This window comes from Cetorhinus maximus, chromosome 2 (genome assembly GCF_964194155.1).
Source record: "Cetorhinus maximus chromosome 2, sCetMax3.hap1.1, whole genome shotgun sequence".
In the NCBI taxonomy this organism is placed as follows: Eukaryota; Metazoa; Chordata; class Chondrichthyes; order Lamniformes; family Cetorhinidae; genus Cetorhinus; species Cetorhinus maximus.
In genome coordinates, this window is record NC_135880.1 from 83,293,372 (window position 1) to 83,316,407 (window position 23,036).

General features: G+C 41.3%; 1 protein-coding gene across 3 annotated transcripts in view; it reads left to right on the top strand.

Moving 5' to 3' along the window:
• Positions 1–23,036, top strand: part of dmxl1 (Dmx like 1) — a 259,834-nt gene that overhangs the window by 64,565 nt on the left and 172,233 nt on the right. For all 3 annotated transcript variants that reach the window (XM_078566607.1, XM_078566622.1, XM_078566614.1), the window contains exons 6-7: positions 9,671–9,737; positions 17,201–17,376. In XM_078566607.1, the coding sequence (XP_078422733.1) occupies positions 9,671–9,737; positions 17,201–17,376 (243 nt within the window). The remainder of the gene's footprint in view (positions 1–9,670; positions 9,738–17,200; positions 17,377–23,036) is intronic.

Genomic DNA, 23,036 nt, shown 5'->3' on the forward strand with positions numbered 1-23,036 from the left:
GAGCTTGATGATGGTATTCAGTCCAGTTCCCCCCTGCACTTCCATTGCCAGGCTCACAGAAGTGTTGACTAAAATTGGCAGCTATGTATTGAAAAACTAGCAATCTGATTAAATATATTATTTTAAAAAGTTTTTGTATAATCTAATGCATTTTTGTTTTTGTCCTGTAAGTCATCTTTATTGTTTTGCATAACTTTCTGATATCTGGAACACTTCTGCACACTGTATATTGTACAAGTTAAATGGAATCTAAATGCTAACAATGCTTAGCTGCCCAAACATATTAAATTGTGCAGATAGCATGTATTTCTGGTCTTCGTGGGGCCTCTCTGCACTGTCCTGTGATCTATTAAAGTCAAAGTGACATAAAATGCATGAAGGAATAGGTTCATAGAATGTTTACATCCTGCATTAGTAATAAAGCGAACTAAATCACAAAACATTTTAGTTAAATGAAACTCTTCATTATTTGCTTGTGTATGTACATGCACACTTAACAGGAGTGATCTAGTGTCAGCATGTAAGTTTAATTTAGGATACTAAGCACCAGACCGCTGAATATTTCAGTTCAATTTCAGTACCCCTGTATTTTCATCATAGAACTTTTTTTGAAGACAGGAACGGCAGGAAATAAAAGTATTCAACTTTAGTTTGCAATTCATCAGGTGACAGGAAGTCCTGCAACTACCATGAGGATTTAAGACTCTTGGAGTCATTAAGGCATGGAAGAAGGCCATTGGCTCATTGAGTCCATGCAGGCTCTCTGTGGAGCAATCCAGGGAGCCCATTCCCCTGCTCTGTCCTGTAACCCTGCAAGTTATTTCCCTCAAGCTGCCATCCAATTTCCTTTAGAAATCATTGATTGTCTCTGCTTCCACCATCCTCATAGGCAGTGTCTCAGATCATTACCACTCACTGCTTTAAAAAGTTCTTCCTCAAATCCTCCCTGTATCTCTTGCCAAAAACCTGAAATCATTTCCTTGCCCTGGTACAATAATCTAATGGGAAAGCTTTTATTTGTCTACCTTATCTAAACCTGTCATAATCTGGTACAACTCTTATCAAATATCCCTCAACTTCCTTTGCTCCAAGGAGAAGAACCTCAGCTTAACAACATAAGAAAAAGGAACAGTAGTAGACCATATGGCCCATCAGGCCTGCTCCATCGTTTGATATGACCATGACTGATCTTCGGCTTCAACTACACTTTCCTGCCTATTCCCAGTATCCACTGATTCCCTGAGAGACCAAAAATCTGTCTATCTCAGCCTTAAATATATTCAATGACGGAGTATCCATGCCCTCTGGGGTAGAGAATTCCAAAGGTTTACAACCCTTTGAGTGAATAAATTTCTCCTCACCTCAGTCTTAAACACTCGGCACCCTCAGCCTGAGGCTGTGCTGCCATGTTCTAGATTCTCCAGTCAGGGGAAACAGCCTCTCTGTATTTGCTGTATCGATTCCCTTCAGAATCTTGAAGGCTTGAATGAGAGCCCCTCTCATTCTCCAGAGAATATAGAGTCAATTTACTCAGCATCTCTTCATAGGACAACACACTCATCCAAGGGACCAATCTAGCTACCAATTCAAGTTTACCGTTCCTGAAATATGGAGACCAAAACTGCACACAGTGTTTCAGGTGCATTCTCACCAAGGCCCTGTACGGTTGTCGCAAGACTTCCTTATTCTTATACTCAAATCCCCTCGCAATAAAAGCCAACAAGTCATTTGTCTTCCTGCATGCTAACTTTGAGTCTTGTACACGTACACCTAAGACCTTCTGAACATCAACATTTACAAGTTTCGCGCCTTTTAAACATATTCTGTTTTCCCATTCTTATGACCAAAATGGATAAAGTCACATTTCCCCGCATTATATTCCATCTGTCATGTTGGTGCTTACTCACTTAACCTATCTATACTTCTTGACAGCCTTGTTGTGTCCTCCAACCTAACCTTGTAGCTAAAATCTATCATCCCTGAAACCATTTTGGTAAATCTCTTCTGCAGCTTCTCAAGTACCCTCGCAACCTTCTCAGTGTGGTGACCAGAACTGAACACTAGATGTGGACTAATCAGAGCTTTATTCAGGTTCAGCATAACCTCCCTGCCTTGATACTTGTTTTTATGAAGCCCAAGATCTCATATGCTTTCCTTTCTCAATATGTTCTGCCACCTTTAAAGGTCTATGCACATACACCTGCAAGCCCCTCTGTCCCTGCACATTATTTAGAGCTGTGCCATTAAGTTTATACTACCTCCCTCAATCCCTTCTGCCAAAATGCATCACACCTCACTTCTCTCTATTAAATTCCATCTGCCACTTGTGCGCCCATTCTGCTAGCTAGCTATGTCCTGTTGCAATTGAATGGTATAATCCTTACTGTCACACCTCCAAGTTTGGTATCACGGGCAAATTTTGAAATTTTACTCTGTATTCCAATATCCAATTCGTTTATATTTATCAAAAAAAGGCAATGGTCGTATCACTGACCCTTGAGGAACATCACCGTCCACCATCTTTCAGCCCGAGAAACGATCATTTACCACAACTTGCTGTTTTCTGTCCTTCGGCCTATTTTTTATCCAAGCTGACACTAATCCTCCTATTCTATGAGCCTTAGTTTTTTCAACCAGCCTTTTATGTGGTGCTTTATCAAACTCTGTCTTAAAATCCACATAGACAGCATCCACTGCATTCTTTTCATCAACCTTCTCTTTTACTTTATCAAAAAATTCAGCTAGATTAGTTAAGCACAATCTGCCTTTTACAAACCCATGCTAGCCCTCCTTAATTAACTCAAACCTCTACCTGCTGATTTTTTTCCCCCCATATCGTTGTTTCTAAAATATTGCCCACTATAGATGTTAAGCTGACCAGCTCGTAGTTACTAGGAATTTCCTTGCACCTTTCCTTGAACAAGAGGGACACATTTATCATTCTGTAATCACCTGGAACCTCCTTGGTATTGGGGGAAGATTAAGAGAACCCCTTACCCTATCACCACAGTCACTTCCTTAAGCAACCAGGAATGCGAGCCAGCATCCTATCCATCTTAAGCATAGCCAGCTTTTCCAGTATATTCTGCCAATCAATTTTCATCTCACCCATTAACCTCTACCACATCCACTTCTTGTATTTTGTCAGCATCCTCCTTCTTAATAAACAACGATACACAGTAATCTAGCCTAGCTGAATGCTAAAGTACTGCTGATGCAGTTTTATATAACATTTTGGACCTGCATAAAAATCAAGCCTAGCTCGTTTCCAACTCTCAGGGCAGAATTTTATGGGACCCACTGGCGGGTTTGCAGGCAGGAGGGGGGAGCACTGTAAAATTCACCATGTGCCCTTCCTGCTGCCTATCCGCCCACCCCTGACCTGTCTGAAATCTTATGGGGTGAGTGGGCAAGGCCGAGGGCAGCCTGTCCACCATCGCCCCAGTTGCAGCTCTGAAGTGACCACTTCCCATCCAGCCGCAATTTTGAGGCCAGCAGAATGTGGTCAGGCATGGGGAGATGAGGATGGGGGGATGCCCAGTCCATTAACCTGCTTGAGCCTCAGGTGGAGGTGAGAAAGTGGAAGTGGACCCTCGGGGTCCCCCTTTACCAATTTGGGGTGAGGGGGATACATCTCCGCGCCCCCCAAGGGTCTCCCATCTAATCTTTGCTGTGAGACCCTTCACATTTAACTGATCCTGGGCTCCTGGCAATCAGCAGTGGCCACCGCTTCCAGTGGCACTGCTGCGACTACAGAGTCAGATTGGCCAACAGCTCTTTGAGGCAGGACTTCCTTTGAGTGAGTTCCCCATAATTCCTCTCAAGCCAATTAGAGCTCCATGGGACATTAAATGTCTGCAGGGCTGCCGACATTGGAGTTGCACTCCCTGCAAATTTTTCAGCAGCAGGGCAGAAGACACTGCCATCTGAACAACCTATCCCAGGGCTCAGCCTGTTAGGTTGTTTCATCAGTGTTGGCCACCCTGTAGGTAACCAATTGAGAGTTTCATAGCATATTGAACAAAGCTGTGGGATTCAATCCCTAAATTGTCAGCAAAATTTCCATGCAGGTTAATGGACTGGGAGCACCATTTCATAAAAAGAGTTTTATTTATTTAGTGTAAATCACTGGCTCTGCGTTGTTACATAGCATAAATACTCTCATTGTTGTAAAGCCACATATCCTCTGACACACTGCACACACTGAGGGTTCTGTTGCAATTTTAAACATCCTAAATATGCACCCACTTCTTGCTCACAAACCTTTACTTCCTATTACCTCATTGTATTTACACTTGTAGATCAACATTTAGCATTGAAACTGCATGCAACATTTACACTGAGAATTTCCAATATAAGCAGATACCCATCAAAGTTTTTTGGGTAAATGACTCAAAATCGGTGTAAATGTGATGGTTGAGATGGTCAGCAAAAATGAAGGGTGGGGTAAGTCGGATTCCTGTTGACGCAGAACTTGTTTATCACTGTTGGTTACTAAGCATGGAACCTTTCAAGAGCTTCACAAAATAATGAACAAAGCTATGGATTTGACCTCAAGCACCAGCAAATATCCCAGAGTATCATTTGATAAAAATACAACTTGACTTAATAGTCATTGTAAATCAGTGGGACTGGCAGAATATGAACAAAACACAGCGAAACTGTAGGGTCATTTATGGGAGTCTAATCTAAGGGGGCAAAGAAATGTTTAAAGGTCATGGTCATTACGGTACAGAAGGAGCTATTCGGCGCATCAAGGACTGGATGGGGGAGTTATCTTTGGAGCCAGATGGGTTTTTATGACAATCAATGATGGTTTACATGGTCTCCATTACTGAGTATAGCTTTCAGCTCCAGATTGGTTAACTGAAGTTAAATTTCACTAGCTGCTGGCAGCGTGATGGGATTTGAAGCCATGTCCCCAGAGCATTAGCCTGGGCCTTTTGAGTTACTAGTCCAGTGACATAGTCACTATGCCACCATCTCCCCCTTCCAGATCGCTTACTTCTCAGTAATGTGACCTGGCATCACTATTACATCAGCATCACGTATGCTTCTGTGTTAACCCTTTACTCCACATAGTCCCTCAAGTCTTTATCCCTATGATATTTACATCTTTCCCAAATTCTCAGACTTCACAGGGTTAGTGTCTGAGATGCCTTGACCAACCTCCCTAATCATCTTGTGATTTCCGTTTGAGTTCGAGGATATTCCGTACTTTCTCTTCTGTTGGTATATGTTTTTCTCCTGAGTGGCTGCGGAGCTTGCCTGATTATCAGGATCTAAGTAGTAAGCCCAAATTTCTATTGGCCTTCCCTCCAAGAATATTAAGGCACTGTGCTTTTTTCTTGTGATATCCTGGTCTGTCTCAATCCTGTACGATCTTGGATGTGGAGTTTTTTCAATTATTGTGCCTTCCTACTGTTGGTCTTGGACTCATCCACTCTCTACCAGTTAGCACTGGTAACTCATGCACTCTATGCCTGTGATTAAAATTCTGAGCCTGGTTGGTTCTCTGTTCTTCCAAATGCTGTTTTACCAAGCAAAGTGTTCTTGGTATGACTATTCTCTTGCTGAAGACAAGTAAGTCGTCAATGACTGTGAGATGCTTGCGCTGTTCAAAGTACTGACGTAATATTGGATTAGTGGGCATATAGCCTTACTATCCTTCCAGACCATATTCTCAGACTTGGAGACATTCTTCATCTCATTGCTGGGTTTGATTTATTTCCTGCAACTTTTTTGCAGTAGCTGGTAAATGCTGAGTGATTAAGGATGTATGTATTTCAACCTCCCCAATGAAATATAAACTCTCTTGTTTGGTTCTTTCTAATGGTATTTATGACAATGTGTCTGCCGTTGTTTGACAATTATCTTGCATAGACTCTGTGATGGAGTCACATCTCAGCAATCTTAGTCTGAACTGCTGGATTCTGGGTGGCATCTTCCTTTCATGTTCAGAAGAGTGACAGGTGGCTTATAGTCTGTTTTGGTTTTGAAACCGTCCCATAACATAGTCTGAAATGTTTTTATACACCCATGTTGCTGATTTTTTTATCATGGTGTATCGTTATTCTGTTTCTGTTCGTGACCTAAAGGCATAGTGGACTAGTCTACACTTGTTGCCTCTCTGCACTCGAAATAAAACTGCTCCCAGACAATGCATCTGCTGCTACTATGGTCAGTAATTCTAGGCTGTAATGTGCCAAGATTTCAGAAGAGATTAAAAAATGTTTAATCCTTTCAAAAGCATTTTGCTGGTGTGCATTCCAGCACCACTGTTGACCCTGTCTCATCAACTGTCTCAAGGGTTCGTTGACCTCTGCTAAATTTGGTAGGAGCTTGCTGACTTTTTCATCATCCCGAGGAATCTTTGAAGCTCAGTTATGTTCCTGGGTTGTGAAAATTCTGATTACTCTTGAACATAACTGAAGTTAATCTTTGAAGGGTGGATAATGGGAGGATGTCTCCTCTTGTGGGGAAGACTAGAACTAGGGGACACAGTTTACAAGTAGAAGGTCTCCCTTTTAAGATGGAGATGAGAATTGTTTTCTCAGAGGGCTGTTAATCTGTGGAATTCTCTTCCTCAGAAAGCAGTGGAAGCTGGGTCATTGAATTTATTCAAGACCGAATTGGATGGATTTTTATAGACAAGGGAATCAAGTGTTATGGGGGCAGACAGGAAAGTGGAGTTAAGACCAAAATCGGATCAGCTATGATCTTGTTGAATGACTGAGTAGGCTCAAGGGGCCGAATGACCAACTCCTGCTCCTAAGTCCTATGTTCTTGTGTTCAGTGCGGAGTCTAAACCAGGTAGTGAGAGTTAAAATATTTAGTTGGATGTCGAAGCATATACAGAGAGGGAAATAGAGGGAGAATGAAAGATCGGATTGAGAGGGAGAGATAACAGATAGGAATTGTTGCTAGACCCCAAGACGATCCCCAAATAACAATATATGAGTACATCAAATAATACTACAGTGTAAGTCGATGTTTGGGAGGGACTTTCAGGAAAGTATATAGATAGCAGAGTTATGGGCAGGCTGAAATTGAAAGGGTGGAGGATGGAAAGCTAGCTGGGAGGTTATTGTAGTAGTCAATTCTGAAGGTCACTAAGACATAGATGAGTTCTCCAGCAATAGATGGCTGAATCACAAGCAAAGGCAGGCAATGTATGGGTGTGGAAGTAGGCGGTCTTTTTAATGGAGGGTATATGGGTTGTAAACGCAGTTCGTGGTCGACTTGACCACGAAGGTTACGAATTCTCATTCAGCCTGAGACGATGGTCAGGGAGGTGGGTGATTACAGAGATTTTGGTGCAGCTCAAAAACGAGAGCTTCGGTCTTCCTAGTGTTTGAATGAGAAGTAGAGCTGTGTGTTGTAATTTTACACATGGAAGTTAACTTCATGTCTGCAGATGATGCCACCAAGTGATAGCATGTAGATAAAGAAGCATCAGCAGCAGCCCAAGCATAGATCCTTCAGGAGCCTAGGAGGAAATGGTGTGGGGACCATTGTTGGAGATGGTCTGCCAACAATTAAATAGGTATCACTGGAACCAAGTGAGGCCAACTCCATTTAGCTGAATGGGAGAAAAGTACTGAATGAGGCTCAAAGGAGAGAGATGAGACGAGGAGGAATAATGCACTTCTGTCATCATCACTGAATCTTTTTTGTGATTTTGGTTCATTTTGTTTCACTGCAGCAGAAAAGGAAAGCTGATCATATCAATTCAAAAACGGAATTGGAGAAAAGATAGGCACAGATTTGGGAGACAACAGCAAGTTCAGGACTTTGGAGAGAAAACGGAAGTTTGTGCTGGGCAGCAGTTTGCAAAGATGAAGGGTCGAGAGTCTGTTTTTGAGGATATAGGCGATGACAGCCGGTTTTGCGGGGAGAGGACAGTATCTAGGGAGAAAGAATTTACAATGCAATCAGTAAGAGGGCCAGAATCTTGTCGTCAAGATGAGCTGGATGAGCATGTTTGTGAAGACAAACTGGAGAAAGATTTGGGTTCAGAGTTGGGCAGTTGAGAATCTTTTGGGAGGTTAGGCTTAGGCAAGAGAAGGGAGGGAGTGGATGTTGGAGTAGAGGCCACTAAATTGATCCCCTCCATCTTAAGTGACAAGCCCATAATAATCTCCTGCTCATTGGTGGCAATGGCAGCGAAGAGAGGAATTTAAGCAGATAATTACAGGGAAGAAAAGAATTTGAGGATAACCTTGTTCTCCAGGATGGTCTTGGGGTAGTGAGCAGTTTTGGCAGGAGATTGAAGCCCAATAGTGCTTCCGTTCTTAAGCCCTTTGACATACTGCGAACATTGCCATTGAAAGTCTACTAGTATATATTTTTATCTTCGAGCTTCAGGAGAAGACTAAAAGAACAGAGCACTCCTCTCTTGCAGAGAGTCAAATTGATTCACTTTTCTGGAACAAAGATTGTTATCTCTACTTATTGCTTTAATTCAGTGATGACAATAATAGTCCCTTGTGGATCAACGTTTGTTTCCAAGCTTTGGTGAGTTGCATTTAAATTGGTTGGATTAATGCGCTCCATTTGCACTCCTGCTTCTGTTGTTTTCTTTCTCTTTCATTATCCTTTATATCCTCCCTCCCTCACTGAATAAATCTACCACCTGTTGTAGTGTTAAAGCATGTAGATCAGGTAGGTAGAGATTGAATCTCTGGTTTATGCTGAGTTAGCTGATTGCAATTGGCCTAACAGTAGGGGGATGACACAGTCGGCCTTGGTGTCCCTTAGCAACAAGGAGAAAAATTAATAAAGAGATAAAAGCAAAGAACTGCGGATGCTGGAAATCCAAAACAGAAACAGAAATACCTGGAAAAACTCAGCAGGTCTGGCAGCATCGGTGGAGAAGAGCACAGTTGACGTTGGACTCGAAACGTCAACTGTGCTCTTCTCCACCGATGCTGCCAGACCTGCTGAGTTTTTCCAGGTATTTCTGTTTCTGTTTTTGTAGTGAAAAATTAATAAACATTGTTCCCAATTGTAAGTCTGCTAAAAATTGAGCTGTGCAAATAATCCTTGAGAACAGGATTGAGCTTGCGTGAAATGCCTTATGATGCCAGTAATGTTCATTCTATAGGTTCATATGTGAACTGTTACTTGGGTAAGAAGCAAGGGAGTTGTCATTAGCTGAATAAATGTGCTGTAGTATGAGACATCGCCTTCAATAGAAGAGGGAAGAAAATGGGGTGGAGGTTGAAGGGGGGGACATGCAAAATCCATGCTGTTCACTTCACTCAGCAGTGCAAATAAAATTCAGGTCGTGTATTTATGAAATTTAATAATGTCCCATAGAGATTTCTAAATGGTAACTTAATAAGAATATGTTCCATTTTCCAAATGTTATGTGGAATATGTAGGGGCAAAATTGTAATACATCTTTTGTCCTACTGAGTGTGCTGTTTATTATAGACCAACTAATGAATGTGCAAATGTAATTTCATTTGACCTTATTGATATTTTGCTTCTTTTTTGTTTACTTCACTTTTGTTTGTTTCCTCCTATTTTGCCCAACATTTCACAGCCCCTCTTCCCAGGCACATTTGAATTGTTTTGAAATTTTAGGTTAAGAGAAACAATTTGGACTTTGGTATAGCTTTAGGATTGGTGCGATGTATCTAAGAATGTTGATTTGCTTTTACAGAACTGCATCTCCCATCCATCTGTTAAAGGTGTCTCCAGATGGTGAATTCTTTGCAACAGTGGGAAAGGTACTTGTATTGTTTTTGTTTGGCTGAGATAGAACACCGACCTAATATTTGATATATCTTGAGGATGGTTCATTTGTTTTTATTTTAAATAACTCATATGTGTTCTAAGATGCCCATGAAGTTGAAATAATTTGTGATTGCTCAGCTCAACTAAGCAGCAATGTTTTCATATAATAAACTTCAGCTATTAAACACTTATTTTGCACAAACTAAGAATGAAACAGTTACTGGAATTTTCATTTAACTGGGGAATTATGCATGGATGATTTAATTTCGTTCAGCTAAGTAAAATACCTTATTAACAGGAAAGATTTGACTGATAAAACAGTCAACTGAATAAGATCCTGCTGGTTTATTGTTGCAAATAGGAAATAATTTAACAGTTTTCATTATAAATTAACTTTACATTTCTTGCTTTTTGCTACCTTAGAAGACTTCATGTCAGTCTTTCAACTTCCTTAATTATTCTCATAAATAATGCTGAATTTGTACCATGGCATTAAAAGGAACATTTTGATGGCTGCTAAGATAAAATCAGTTTTAAAAACCATTTGACTGTGTGCAGAGTTTCTTAGAAGAAAACGTATTTGAGTTGGACAGAATTAGGGTGATTAAACCTTAATAAATTTGAATTGTTTTCTGTCAAAATATGATGGCTACAGAGGTATTTTTTTATCAAATATTTAGAGTCATAGAGATCTACACAGAAAAAGGCCCATCGAATCGGCGAGTTTCATCTTGAATGCTTGCTAAATATTTGTTAACTAACAATGGCCCAAATCTGCCGCTGTCCTGATCCTCGGAGATGGGACACAAGTTGGGAGATGCACGTCAGGGCCATGCAGAAGTGCTGACTCCCACACGTGTGTGGAAATTGCCCGAGAAGTTTGTACTTCTGATGGACTTGTTTCAGCTGCCCAAGACCCTCTGTGAATGTCTCGACACTTGAGCCAGATTAGCAGAGCTTACCTGGATACTTATCCTGGAAATGTTACGTCGGTTAACACCCCGTCTAACTCGGTGATTAGCCAGCGAAGGCAAAACAGGACCACAACTAACACCCCAACTACCCCTGGCCACCTACCCAGCTTCCTTTCCTAACTACCCACCCAACTGGTGCCCCCCGACCTGACCTGACTACCTCCCCCAACCACCCAATCGACTGTCTCTCCCAATCTGACTGCCCCCAACCCATCTACCCACCATACTGCCTTCCCTAGCCTGACTATTCTTCCTCCCTGACCATCTGACTGCCACCCTGCCCACCCGATTACCCCACCTCGGCCACCTGACTGCCATCCCTGACCATCTCACCACCACCCACCCCATCTACCTTTTGCACCTCGCATACTGCATCCATCCACTCACCAATTCATTGAAAGACTTGGAGCTTTGAAAAAATTACCTGAATATGGCAGGCTACTGTTGTGAAAGGGGAGCGTGTCCTCCCTTCTGCTTCTTTTTGCACCCATTCACGGTGATGCCTGCACTGTCTCTTCAGCCGGGATTGTGAAAGGGTCTGGTTGCAGAAATTTTTGTGGGCAGCATCAATGTGTGCAGCGTTGATGCTGAATGGAAGATCTGGACTAATATGGAAATTAAATATAGAAGATAATAAATGGCGAGCTGTATTTTGTCCAAGCTCTTGTTTTCATCGGTAGATTTTCTAAAATGTCATTGACATTCAGTTATTCCATTGTATGAACTGTAGAATGGTTATTGCCCAAGAACTAGATAGCAAAGTGTGAGAAATTGAAAATTTATCACTGCTTCTACTGCAGGAAACAAAATAAACTGTTGTGAAGTGAATGGTGATAAGGAGATTACTTCTAAATTGTGTATCTATTAAAAATAAAATTAAAATGGTTCAGCTCACTGCTGGAAATAAATCCATTGGAATCTATGAAAATCTTGTATTTTACTGTATGCATTCATGCCGAATTATATTGCTGATGTTACGAGGTGAGGAATGATGATTGGCGTCGCATGGTTTTCATCTCCCATTTCCCTGCCTTCATGAGAACTATTCTTCTTTGGAGAGATGTTACGTTGCGGGAAGTTGCATTCCCATAAGGAAATAAATCATCCCTAAGCCATTTTTTACATCTGCTAGAAAATCTCTTAAGAAAATGGTACTATCATTCAATATACAAGAGCCATGCATTTAGATTTGCCTTCATTTGTAGTCCTAAGTAGGTTGTTTGCTTCATCCAACTGGGATGTTACCAATGTTGGATTTTTTTTGCCTCCATTTAATCCCTCACTCTCAATTATTTCTGTTCTCTATTATAAAACTATAGTCAAACATGACACCATACGTTTAGAGTGCTTATTTCTGCCTTAAAATGTATTTAAGCTTTCAACAATCAGCTAAGGTAATAACATGTATTTATATGGTATTTTTAATGTAGTAAAAGATCTTGAGGTCCTTCACAGGAGCATTATCAGAAAAAAATTGACATTGAATCAATGATCATGATAATTGGGAAGGTGGCTAAAACCTTGGTCAAGCAGTTAGGTTTTAAAGAGGGTTTTTCAACAGGGCAGAGTGTTTTCAGGAGGTAATTGCGGAGCTCGGTCTCGATGGCTAATGGCATTGCCCTCAATAATGGGCTATGAAAGTCAGGAAGGAACAAGGGGCTGGACTTTGAAAAACACAGATTTCTTGAAGGGTTGCAGGGCTGAAGGAAGAGATGGGAGGGATGAGGGAAAAAAGAATATGTCAAGCTGTGATAAAGAGATAACCAAAAGCTTAGGCAGAAAGCAGAGGTTTAAAAAGCTTTGTACAGGGTGGAGAGAAGCAGAAATATTTAGGAATGTTGCTCTAGTGAAGAGGTGTGAGGGAATGGTGTTGCACAGAAGGCTAGAACTATAGGGCCAAAGGATACAAGAGATCTAAGACTAGAGGAAGTTGTACACGTGGCAGGGAAAGAACATGGAGAGATTCATGGATGAAGAAAGAGTTTAAATTGACTGCTTTTTGAGGACTGGAGTCAATGTAGATTTGCAAGGGAGGAAAGTGGCAAACATGATTTGATATGCTAAAATTGACATACTAATTGTGTCTTGAATAAGTTAAAGATTAAAATGCAGGGAGGATGGAGGTCCATCAAGGAGAACCTTAGGGAAAGAAACAAGTGGAAACAAAAGCTTGGATACAATTTTGGTGAACTGAGATTGAAAACTGCAGAGAGATCAAGGAGTACACAGAAGGATAATGCACTGAAGTCGAAGGTGCTTTGAAGCTGGACTGAAAGAATGCAAGTGGAGATTTAACTGGAGTGGACAAGGCACTAAAAGTCAAATATCAGGGTTGACTGGATGAGACATTGCTTTGTCATGCTCTATATGATACCTTGATGCTGCCAAGTGGTTAGTTCAGTTTTATTCTTTCCAGAAGTTTGCACAACCAAGTAACTTGTTAGATTGTTTCAGGTGATGATTACTCGGAGTTAACTGGAGTCACTCCTGAGGATGGTGGGATTCCTCCCCTAAAGAAGATTAGTGAACCAGTTGGATTTTCATAACAGTCACGTTAACTTTTACCAGCTTTATTTCTGTTAACAAAGAAAAAATTGAATTCAAATGTTCAAAATACTTTAGAATTTGAATGCTTATTCTCTGGATTATTAATCCAGTCCTCTGGAATACAAGTCCAGTAACATAACTGCAACAATATTGCCCCCACTCATTAAACTTAACAAGCATGTTTTTCAAAAATAAGTTTGTAGTTTGAGGAAATTATATTTTAAGTTAAATTTCATTGCATATATAAAATACGTAATGCTTTTTTTTGGCCATCTTAAAAGGGGCCAGACTGTGCAGCTGAGAAAAGTGATCAATAGCACAGCTGTGTCATCAATAGAAACTTAAGTGACAATGTATATCTTTACAGAGCATAAAAATAAAGGCAACTGCAGATATGTTCAGAATCGTATGCACAATATTTGTACTTATTTGAGACTGATGTGGAATTCAATATTTTGCTGTAAATTCAATTTGATACCATTGCACTAATTTGGAGGTCAAATTTCCTATAGCATTCTGGGCACCATTCTTCCCTCAATCACCATCTAAAACAGTGAGTGGTCATTCTTTACATTGTGAAATTTTGCTATGTTCACAAAGGCAGCCCATGTTTGCCTATATAAAGCATTCTACCTTGAGTATCTGTCCTTTGAGATGTTGCTGAAGGATGGAATGAACACCCACAAATATTTAGTTGATATCCCTGATCATAATCAGGAGGCCTCTAACGAAGGAAAATATAATTTAATAAAGTTGCCACTTTATACCCATAATAATTTCAATTTCGACAGTGCCAGCCCATGCTTACTCTTCAAAATACTGTGCAAGTACTGTAATTTATCATAATGTAACATTATTATAAAGTATGCCCACTATATATTTCATTATTCTTATCTATTCTCATTTGATCTGGAAGTTTTGGCTCCTTGCTTGGCTATAGTTGCATTGATGTTAGTCAGCTTGCATGAAAAGACCAAGAGATATCAACAGGCTGTTCAATCATTGGGGCATCACACTTGATATTCACATTCAGCAGTTCCAGCAGGAGTCTGGGTAGCAAGCAGAAGAAAGATCCATGTTCAACTTTTTACCTCAATAAACAAGGAACAGTAGGACAAAAGCAAAATACTGTGGATGCTGGAAATCTGATTTTAAAAAAAAGAGTGCTGGAAATATTCAGGCCTGGCAGAATCTGTGGAAAGAGAAACAGAGTTAATGTTTCATGTCGATAACCTGATGAAAGGTCATCAAAGGGACAGTAGGAGAAGTTGTACATCCCCTGTTGTCACCCACCTAAGGTTAGATAATTCAGCACAGACCTTCATATATAAATCAGTCTTTAACAAATTTTAACAAATAACTTCAGCATTTAAATAGAAAAGTACACAGATTTTGTTATGAAATGTTGTTAAAACAACATTCTGACCTCAAGCAGAATAACACACTTCAGAGTAGTAAATTTTCACATCTGCAAATGATCTATGGAAACCTAGTGAATATTGAGAAGTAGCAGCAGCATCCCAATGTAGAATGATGCTGCATGACTCTGATGCAAAACTGATCGTATGGACTGTTCCAAAATCACTGGGCACCTTTCAGGAAATAAGCATCACAATACTTGTAATAGAGAATGCAAATGGGAACCAGTGTTAAAAGCATAGTGTTGGTTGCTACCAAGGTGCAGTGACATGGCTTGAAGGAGATACTGGATTCTCCAGGGTAGAGAATGAGTATGTGTGGGGTGGAGTGCATTGTTTGCCCACGATAGACAGAAAAATGGGCATAAGAGATAGGTGACAAAAGAGAGTGGTTGATATTTGAGCGTGGTAGAAAGAAACAAGTGGACTTTTAATTATTTTTAAAAATACATTAGATGTGAATTTCAAGCTAAACCATTTTTGAAGCTCTATCTTAAAATTAGAACTGGTAGTACTGAAGGGATAATCCTCTCCATGCAAAAGTTGTCTAGTTCAGTTGAGAGCATCCTCACCAGCCTATACTTTTTGTCAGCGACCTTGTCCAAAACACTTAAAATTGCATATTGGTTTCTCACTGTATTCCAGTAATTACTGGTGAACGCCTCCCTCTCTTTTGACAAATCAGTTTTTCAACTTTTATGTTTTTCTGTAAAAACTCTCACTATTGGTGGATTTGTGTCAGGAATTAACTGCAATTTCCTCCAATGAAAATGCTGGGAATGTTGAAATTGTTAGCTTCAACCCTGTCCCATGGCACTGATTCCATCCACCTGTCTGGCCAGTCTCAGGCTGAAGCAGATAGTTAGTAATCTAAGCATCCTATTCAATCGCAAATGAATTTATGACCACATATCCTCTCCATCACAAAGATGACTTTCATGACATCAACCACTTCTACCACTGTCCGAATCTACTGGTTGGTAAACGCTCATTAATGTCTGTATCTCCTCCAGTTTCAACCTTTTAATTGCTGGTCTGGCCTGCCCCCTATCCTCTACTTAGACAGAACTTTGGATGGGCTAAAGTATAGTCTGTCATACCACTAAGTCTAGTTCACACATCATCCCTGATCTTACTGACACAAGTTAACTCCCCAACACCTCAGATTTAAACATTTTGATTCTCCTCTTTAAATTCTTTCAAGACCATGCCTCTCCCTACCTCTGTAGCCTCCTCCAGCCCTATAATCCCCCAGAGCTCTGTTCCTTTGATTCTGTCTATTTGTGCATGCTTCTCACTCCCACCATTGAAGGTGTGTTAATTGTTTGGTCTGGACTTTCTCCCCATTTACTCTCCACCTCCTTCTTTTAATCCACTCTTTGGCCAAGCTTTTGGTTACTCCAACCTCCAATATCCTGTAGGTTTGTATCCATTTTTGTCCAACTCTATCCTGAGACACCTTGGGACATTTTTCCACATTAAGGGCTGAAATTTCCTGCGGGCTTCGGGGCTCTGATGTTGGAACCAAATGGAGGGGTCCCAAGCGTGTGCTTGCCAGCAGCGAGACCGGTGGTGCAATGTTCTGGGAGGCAACCATCTAATTAATTGAAGATGGCGGACAGGCTCCAAATGCTATAGGCTTAATCAGCAGCTCTGGAGCCAAGGTAACCCCACTAGGAAAGGTAGGTACTACTGAGACAGGTTGGAGACTGCGACTTGCTGATCAACACAAAAGACTCAGGAAGCCAGCAGCAACATCAGGTTAGAGGGCAAGCCCCTCCACAGTCCTATTCAATAACAGGGCTTATGGCCTTTCATCCCTGTGGCTCTGTCTTTGGGGCATGGAGCCCCTGGCACCTGGTAGCCTCAGCACATGATGGGAGCCTTCTCTGTCAATAAATACTGGTGCTCAAAGTGCGGCACTAATTGGATTAATTGGCTGTCTGCCTCCATGGAGCGGGCAGCCGTCTCAGTTCCCAGAGGTGAGAATGTGTTGGGAAGCTGTCCCAGCTTGGCTTCAGGCTATTTTCCCCCACCCCCACCTCCAAGCCTGCCTCCATGCGACTGGGAAATCCAACCTTAAAAGTGCTTTATGAATGTCAGTTGCTGTAGGTGCTGTGATTTGATACGAAAGGACAATTGTGATAACCTTGGTAATGATTAATTGATGAAGGTACAATTTGTATCGAAAGGATTCTGCAGCAACTATTTGGTACACAAAAGATTTCCATTTTACCCCTCATACATTGCTTTGACAACATAGCCAGTAACTTGATTTTGTATTAATAAGCCTTCTTTGAACCATGGAAAGAGAGAACTTTTGACTGTTACATTTGCGTCTTTCAAGTTTTTTTAAATAACTACAGTTTAGATATTCATTAAACCTTGAAATATATAGCAGATGCTGCAAAATATATATACTGCATTTGGATAAATGTACATTCCATTAATGCTTGATGAAAAACATGTTCTAGGTCAAATGTTCAAGATTTGTCTCTGTCTCTCCTAACCCCCCAGGATGACTGCCTTGTGAAAGTGTGGTACAATTCCAGCAGCTGGCAATCAGCTGTGATGACACCAGTCACACCAGCGGACAAGAGAGAAGGAGATATTGATTTTTCCTTTGTATATTTAGCCCACCCTCGGGCTGTGACTGGATTTTCTTGGCGGAAGACCAGCAAGTACATGCCAAGGTTAGCTGAATACTTGATAAGACCAAGCAATACATTACCACTGCAAGTGCTGATGTTAACAGGTAGCAAGTGTGTGGAGATGTAAGTAAACAAGTCGACTATCAAACATCAAGGTTAGGAGTGGGGAAAAAATATCAAAGCTGAGCACTGTATTTCGAATGACCTTTAATCTTATTGCCCCACTCTTTATTCACAAATTACTCCAAAAAGCTGTTGAATATATTTAAGGCTGAGATGGACAATTTTTGGTGTCTCAGGGAATCAAGGGATGTGGAAAGCAGATGGGAAAGTGGAATTTCATTGAATGATGGAGCAGGCTTGACAGGCCATATGGTTTTCTCCTCCTAATTCTTATGTTCCTTTGTTCTTAAGTTTCATTTGCAAATTTATCTAGCCGTACCATCCTGTTTTTATAAAAGTAACATTGAGCTTATCTTGTCTGTACAATTATTTATCTATTAACAATAAGGTCACCCATTGGGCACTTTTATCTAAACTGTGGAACTTGACATCACATTGTAATGTTAAATTTCGGCAAGCTTTGGATTGTTCCACTTTCCCTTCCACTGTTTATCTTTTACATTGCTGAAAAGAGAGACTTGTTGCCAAAGCTTTCCCTCTTGTTCTCATCAGGACAAATGCAAGAATACAGAATTTCAACCGCTCACAACAATTTATACTACAGGAGAAACAGGTGCTGTTTGTTTGGCAAGTCGACTCTAATCGGCAGAGACATTGCCATGGTGGAAGCAACAGGGAACTATTGGCTCCCTATGCTTCTAGATAATTCAAAAAGACGCAAGCCTTGAGCATATTCCTTTTGTTTCCAGAGAATGGGTCCCTGAATATGAATTTATGTCACTTCTAGCAAGTGCGAAGGAGCCATGTTGTGAGCTTGACTGATTATCTGAAATTGGTTGTCAGTTTAACTATTAGCACACTCAGGATTGTTCAGCAAGTACCGCACATTCGCAGAATCATATCTAGCAGTAGAAATTTTGTTTTGACTTTTGCAAGGGTGGTTGATTTGTATTCTGCCTATTGCAAACTGAAGGAACATGCTGTTTGATTCAATCTGCTAATCCTTGGGACATACAGCCTACATACCTGGCATCACACCGGCACTGAAATTGCTCAATTGTGTGGTAAGCCAAACGTATTTTTGGACAGATGGCAGCACCCTGTTAGTAGAAAATACCATTAGCATCGCCACTGTGTAGTAGCAGTGGGAAATAGCTTGCTTAACGTGTTATTTGAACAATGGTATTTTTCACTCTTTAAATTACCCAGAAGCATGGGGAGCCTATAGTTCTTTGTCCAAGGCAGTGCCTCGGCTAATCAGAGTTGATTTGCCAACTGATCGGCACCCTTTTCCCCTGTAGTATAAGTTGTTGCGATGGTTTGACATTTGTCATTCTTGCGTTTGCCCTGTTAAATGCAAGACAAAAAGCTTTGTCAACCTGTCGCTCTTTTTGGCAATATTCAAGTTCTGCACTACCAAGCTATTGTCTTTATCTTTTCTTGCTATTTATTGCTTTTTTTGCTGACATTGGGACAGTTATGATATTGTATAATATTGACACCCTGCCTGATATTTGATCAGGTAATCCAGGTAACTGCACAACTGTTTAGTGTTGTTTTCTGTAATGTTGTTATTCTATATAATGGCTCAGAACTCCTGATCCCTAGATGGTCGTACCCTGGAGGTACAGCCCAAGATGCACTGAGAGTCCCTTCGGAAGTCCCCATACACTGACGATTTGGGAATTGCCTGGGAAATTTGGATTTCCAATGGGCAATTCCCCTGCACTTGGAAACTCTTGAGTAAAGTCAGAGACCTTGGATGATTCACATGCCAGAATAGTTAGCCGGAATTAGAAGGATTAAAACCAGTTCTAACTCCCTCCGCCAGACTCCCTGGATTACCCTCCCCCCAACTACCCTCTCCAAGACCTAATAACCCCTCCCTCACCTGACTACCACCCTACCTCTTCACCCACTTACCTTCCACTCTCTCCCCCCCCCCTCCCCCCCCTCTCCTCACCCACCCATCTTCCCCTGACCGCCTCATCCAACCACATGCCACCCTATTCCCTCACCCACTTAGTTTACACACCTACCTTCTTGTGGTAGCTTTTTAAAGAGACTTTGGAACCTTCAAATTTACTGGAGTATCGCAGCTAATGTTGTAAAGAGGGGGCATGGCTTGGCTTACCCCAACAATCCTGCACTAGGAGGTAGGGACTTTTAGAACAAGTGTGCATTTCTGAGGAGGCCCGGTTTGGAAGCCGGGTGAGAAATGTGGGGCTCCAGTGCAAGACAAGTAAATAGGAGTGCAGTGGCAATCCAACGGTGATTGCCACTCATTGGAAGATTTTTTTTAAAATTCTTTAACAGGATGTGGGCGTCGCTCCCTAGGCCAGCATTTATTGCCCTTGAGAAGGTGGTGGTGAGCTGCCGCCTTGAATTGTTGCAGTCCATGTGTTGAAGGTACATCCACGGGGCTGAAAGGGAGGGAGTTCCAGGATATTGACCCAGCAATAGTGAAGCAACGGCAATATACTTCAAGTCAGGATGTTGAGTGGCTTGGAGGGGAGCTTCCAGGTGGTGGTGTTCCCATGCATCTGCTGCCCTTGTCCTTCTAGATGGTAGTGGTCGTGGGTTTGGAAGGTGCTGTCGAAGGAGCCTTTGTGAGTTCCTGCAGAGCATTTTGTAGATGGTGTACACTGCTGCCACTGTTCGTCAGTGGTGGAGAGAGTGAATGTTTGTGGATGTGGTGTCAGTCAAGCGGGCTGCTTTGGCCTGGATGGTGTCAAGTTTCTTGAGTGTTGTTGGAGCTGCACTCATCCAGGCAAGTGGAGAGTATCCAGTCACATTCCTGACTTGTGCCTTGTAGATGGTGGACAAGCTTTGGGGAGCCAGGAGGTGAGTTACTCGCCACATGATTCCTAGCCTCTGACCTGCTCTTGTAGTCACGGTGTTTATATGGCTAGTCCAGTTCAGTTTCTGGTCAATGGTAACCCCCCCCGCAGGATGTTGATAGTGGGGATTCGGCGATGGTAATGCCATTGAATGAAAAGGGATCATGGTTAGATTTACCTTGTTGAAGATGGTCATTGCCTGTTACTTGTGTTGCGCGAATGTTACTTGCCACTCGTCAGCCCAAGCCTGGATATTGTCCAGGTCTTGCTGCGTTTGGAAATGAACTGCTTTAGTATCTGAGGAGTCGCAAATGATGCTGAACGTTGTGCAATCATCAGCAAACATCCCCACTTCTGACTTTATGATGGAAGGAAGGTCATTGATAAAGCCGCTGAAGATGCTTGGGCCTAGGACACTACCCTGAGGAACTCTTGCGGTGATGTCCTGGAACTGAGATGATTGACCTCCAAAAACTACAACCATCTTCCTTTGTGCTAAGTATGACTCGTACGAACATACAAATTAGGAGCAGGAATAGGCCACTCGGCTCATTGACCCTGCTCCGCCCTTCAATAAGATCATGGCTGATCTGAATGTAACCTCAGCCCCACATTCCTGCCTATCCTCGATAACCTTTCACCTCCTTTTTGAATCAAGAATCTACCTAGCTCTGTCTTAAAAATATTCAGAAGTCTCTGCTTTCACCGCCTTTTGAGGAAGAGAGTTCCAAAGACTTTCAACCCTCAGAGAAAAAATTTCACCTCATCTGTCGTAAATGAGCGACCCCTTATTTTTAAACAGTGATCCCTAGTTCCAGATTCTCCCACAAGAGAAAACATCCTCTCCATATCCATCCTGTCAAAAGCCCTCAGGACTTTAAATGTTTCAATTAAGTCGCCTCTTACTCTTCTAAATTCCAGTGGATACAAGCCTAACATGTCAAAAGACAACCCGCCCATTCCTGGTATTAGTCTACTATACCTTTTCTGAACTGCTAACGCATTTCTGTACATAAGGAAACCAGTACTGTACACAATCGCCAGATGCGGTCTTACCAATACTCCGTACAACTGAAGCGTAAACTCCCTACGGTTGTATTCAATTACCCTCGCAATAAATGATAACATTCTATTAGCTTTCCTAATTACCTGCTGTACCTGCATGCTAAACTTTTGTGGTTCATGCACGTGGACACCCAGATCCCTCTGAATCTCAGAGCTCTGCTCTCTCTCACCATTTAGGTAAGCTTATTTTGTTATTCTTACTGCCAAAATAAAGGATTTCACATTTGCCCACATTATACTCCATTTGCCAGATATTTGCCCACTCGCTTAACCTATCTATGTCACTTTGTAGACTCCTTACATCCTCTTCACAGTTTACTTTCCTACCTATCTTTGTCTCATCAGCAAATTTAGCGACCATTGCTTTGGTCCCTTCATCCAAGTCATTTATATAAATTGTAATAAGTCAAGGCCCCAGCACTGATCCCTGTGGCACACCACTCGTCACATCCTGCCAACCAGAAAAAGACACATTTATGCCAACTCTGCTTTCTGTTAGCTAGCCAATCTTCTATCCCTGTAATTATGTTATCCCTTACACCATGAGCTTTTATTTTCTGCAATAGCCTTTGATGTGGCACTTTATCAAATGTCTTCTGGAAATTTAAGTACAGTGCATCCACCCGTACTCCTTTATCCACAGCATATGTGACTCCTTCAAAGAACTCCAATAAATTGGTTAAACATAATTTCCCTTTTACAAAGCCATGTTGACTCTGCCTGATTGCCTTGAATTTTTCTAAGTGCCCTGCTGTCACATCTTTAATAATAGCTTCTAACATTTTCCATATGACAGATGTTAGGCTAACTGCCCTATAGTTTCCTGTTTTTTGTCTCCCTCCCTTTTTGAATAAAGGAGTTACATTTGCTATTTTCCAATCTAATGGAACTGTCCCCAACCTAAGAAATTTTGGAAAGTTAAAACCAGTGCACCAACTATCTCATTAGCCACTTCTTTCAAGAATGCTGAAGTCCATCTGAACCTGGGGATTTGTCAGTCTGCAGCCCCAACAATTTCCTTAATACCACTTCCCTGCTGATTGTAATTTTCCCGAATTTGTCCTTTCCTTCCATTTTCTGATTTACAGCTGTTTCTGGGATGTTACTTGTGTCCTCTATTGTGAAGGCTGAAGCAAAATGTTTAGCAACCTGTTTAATTCGTCTGTCATCTCCCTACTTTCCATTATCAATTCCCCAGATGCACACTCTATTGGACCAATGCTCACTTTGGTTAACTCTTTTCTTATTTATGTATCTATAGAAACTCTTACTATCCGTCTTTATATTACTAGCTTTCTCTCATAGTCTAATTTTTCCCTCCTTACTAATCTTTTTGTCATCCTTTGATGTTCCTTATATTCTTTCCAATCTTCTGACTTGCCACCCGTCTTCGTGTAATTATATGCTTTTTCATTAAGTTTGATGCAGTCTTTAACTTTTTTAGTTAACCATGGATGGTGGGCCCTCCCCTTGGAATTTTTCTTTCTCATTGGAATGTATCTATTCTGTGTATTCTGAAATATCCCTTTAAATGTCTGCCACTGAACCTCTGTTGACCTATCCGTTAACCTCATTTCCCAGTTCAGTTGAACTAGCTCCACTTTCATGCCTGTGTTTAAGTTAAAATACTGGCTTTGCACGCACTCATTTCTCCCGCAAAATGAATGTAAAATT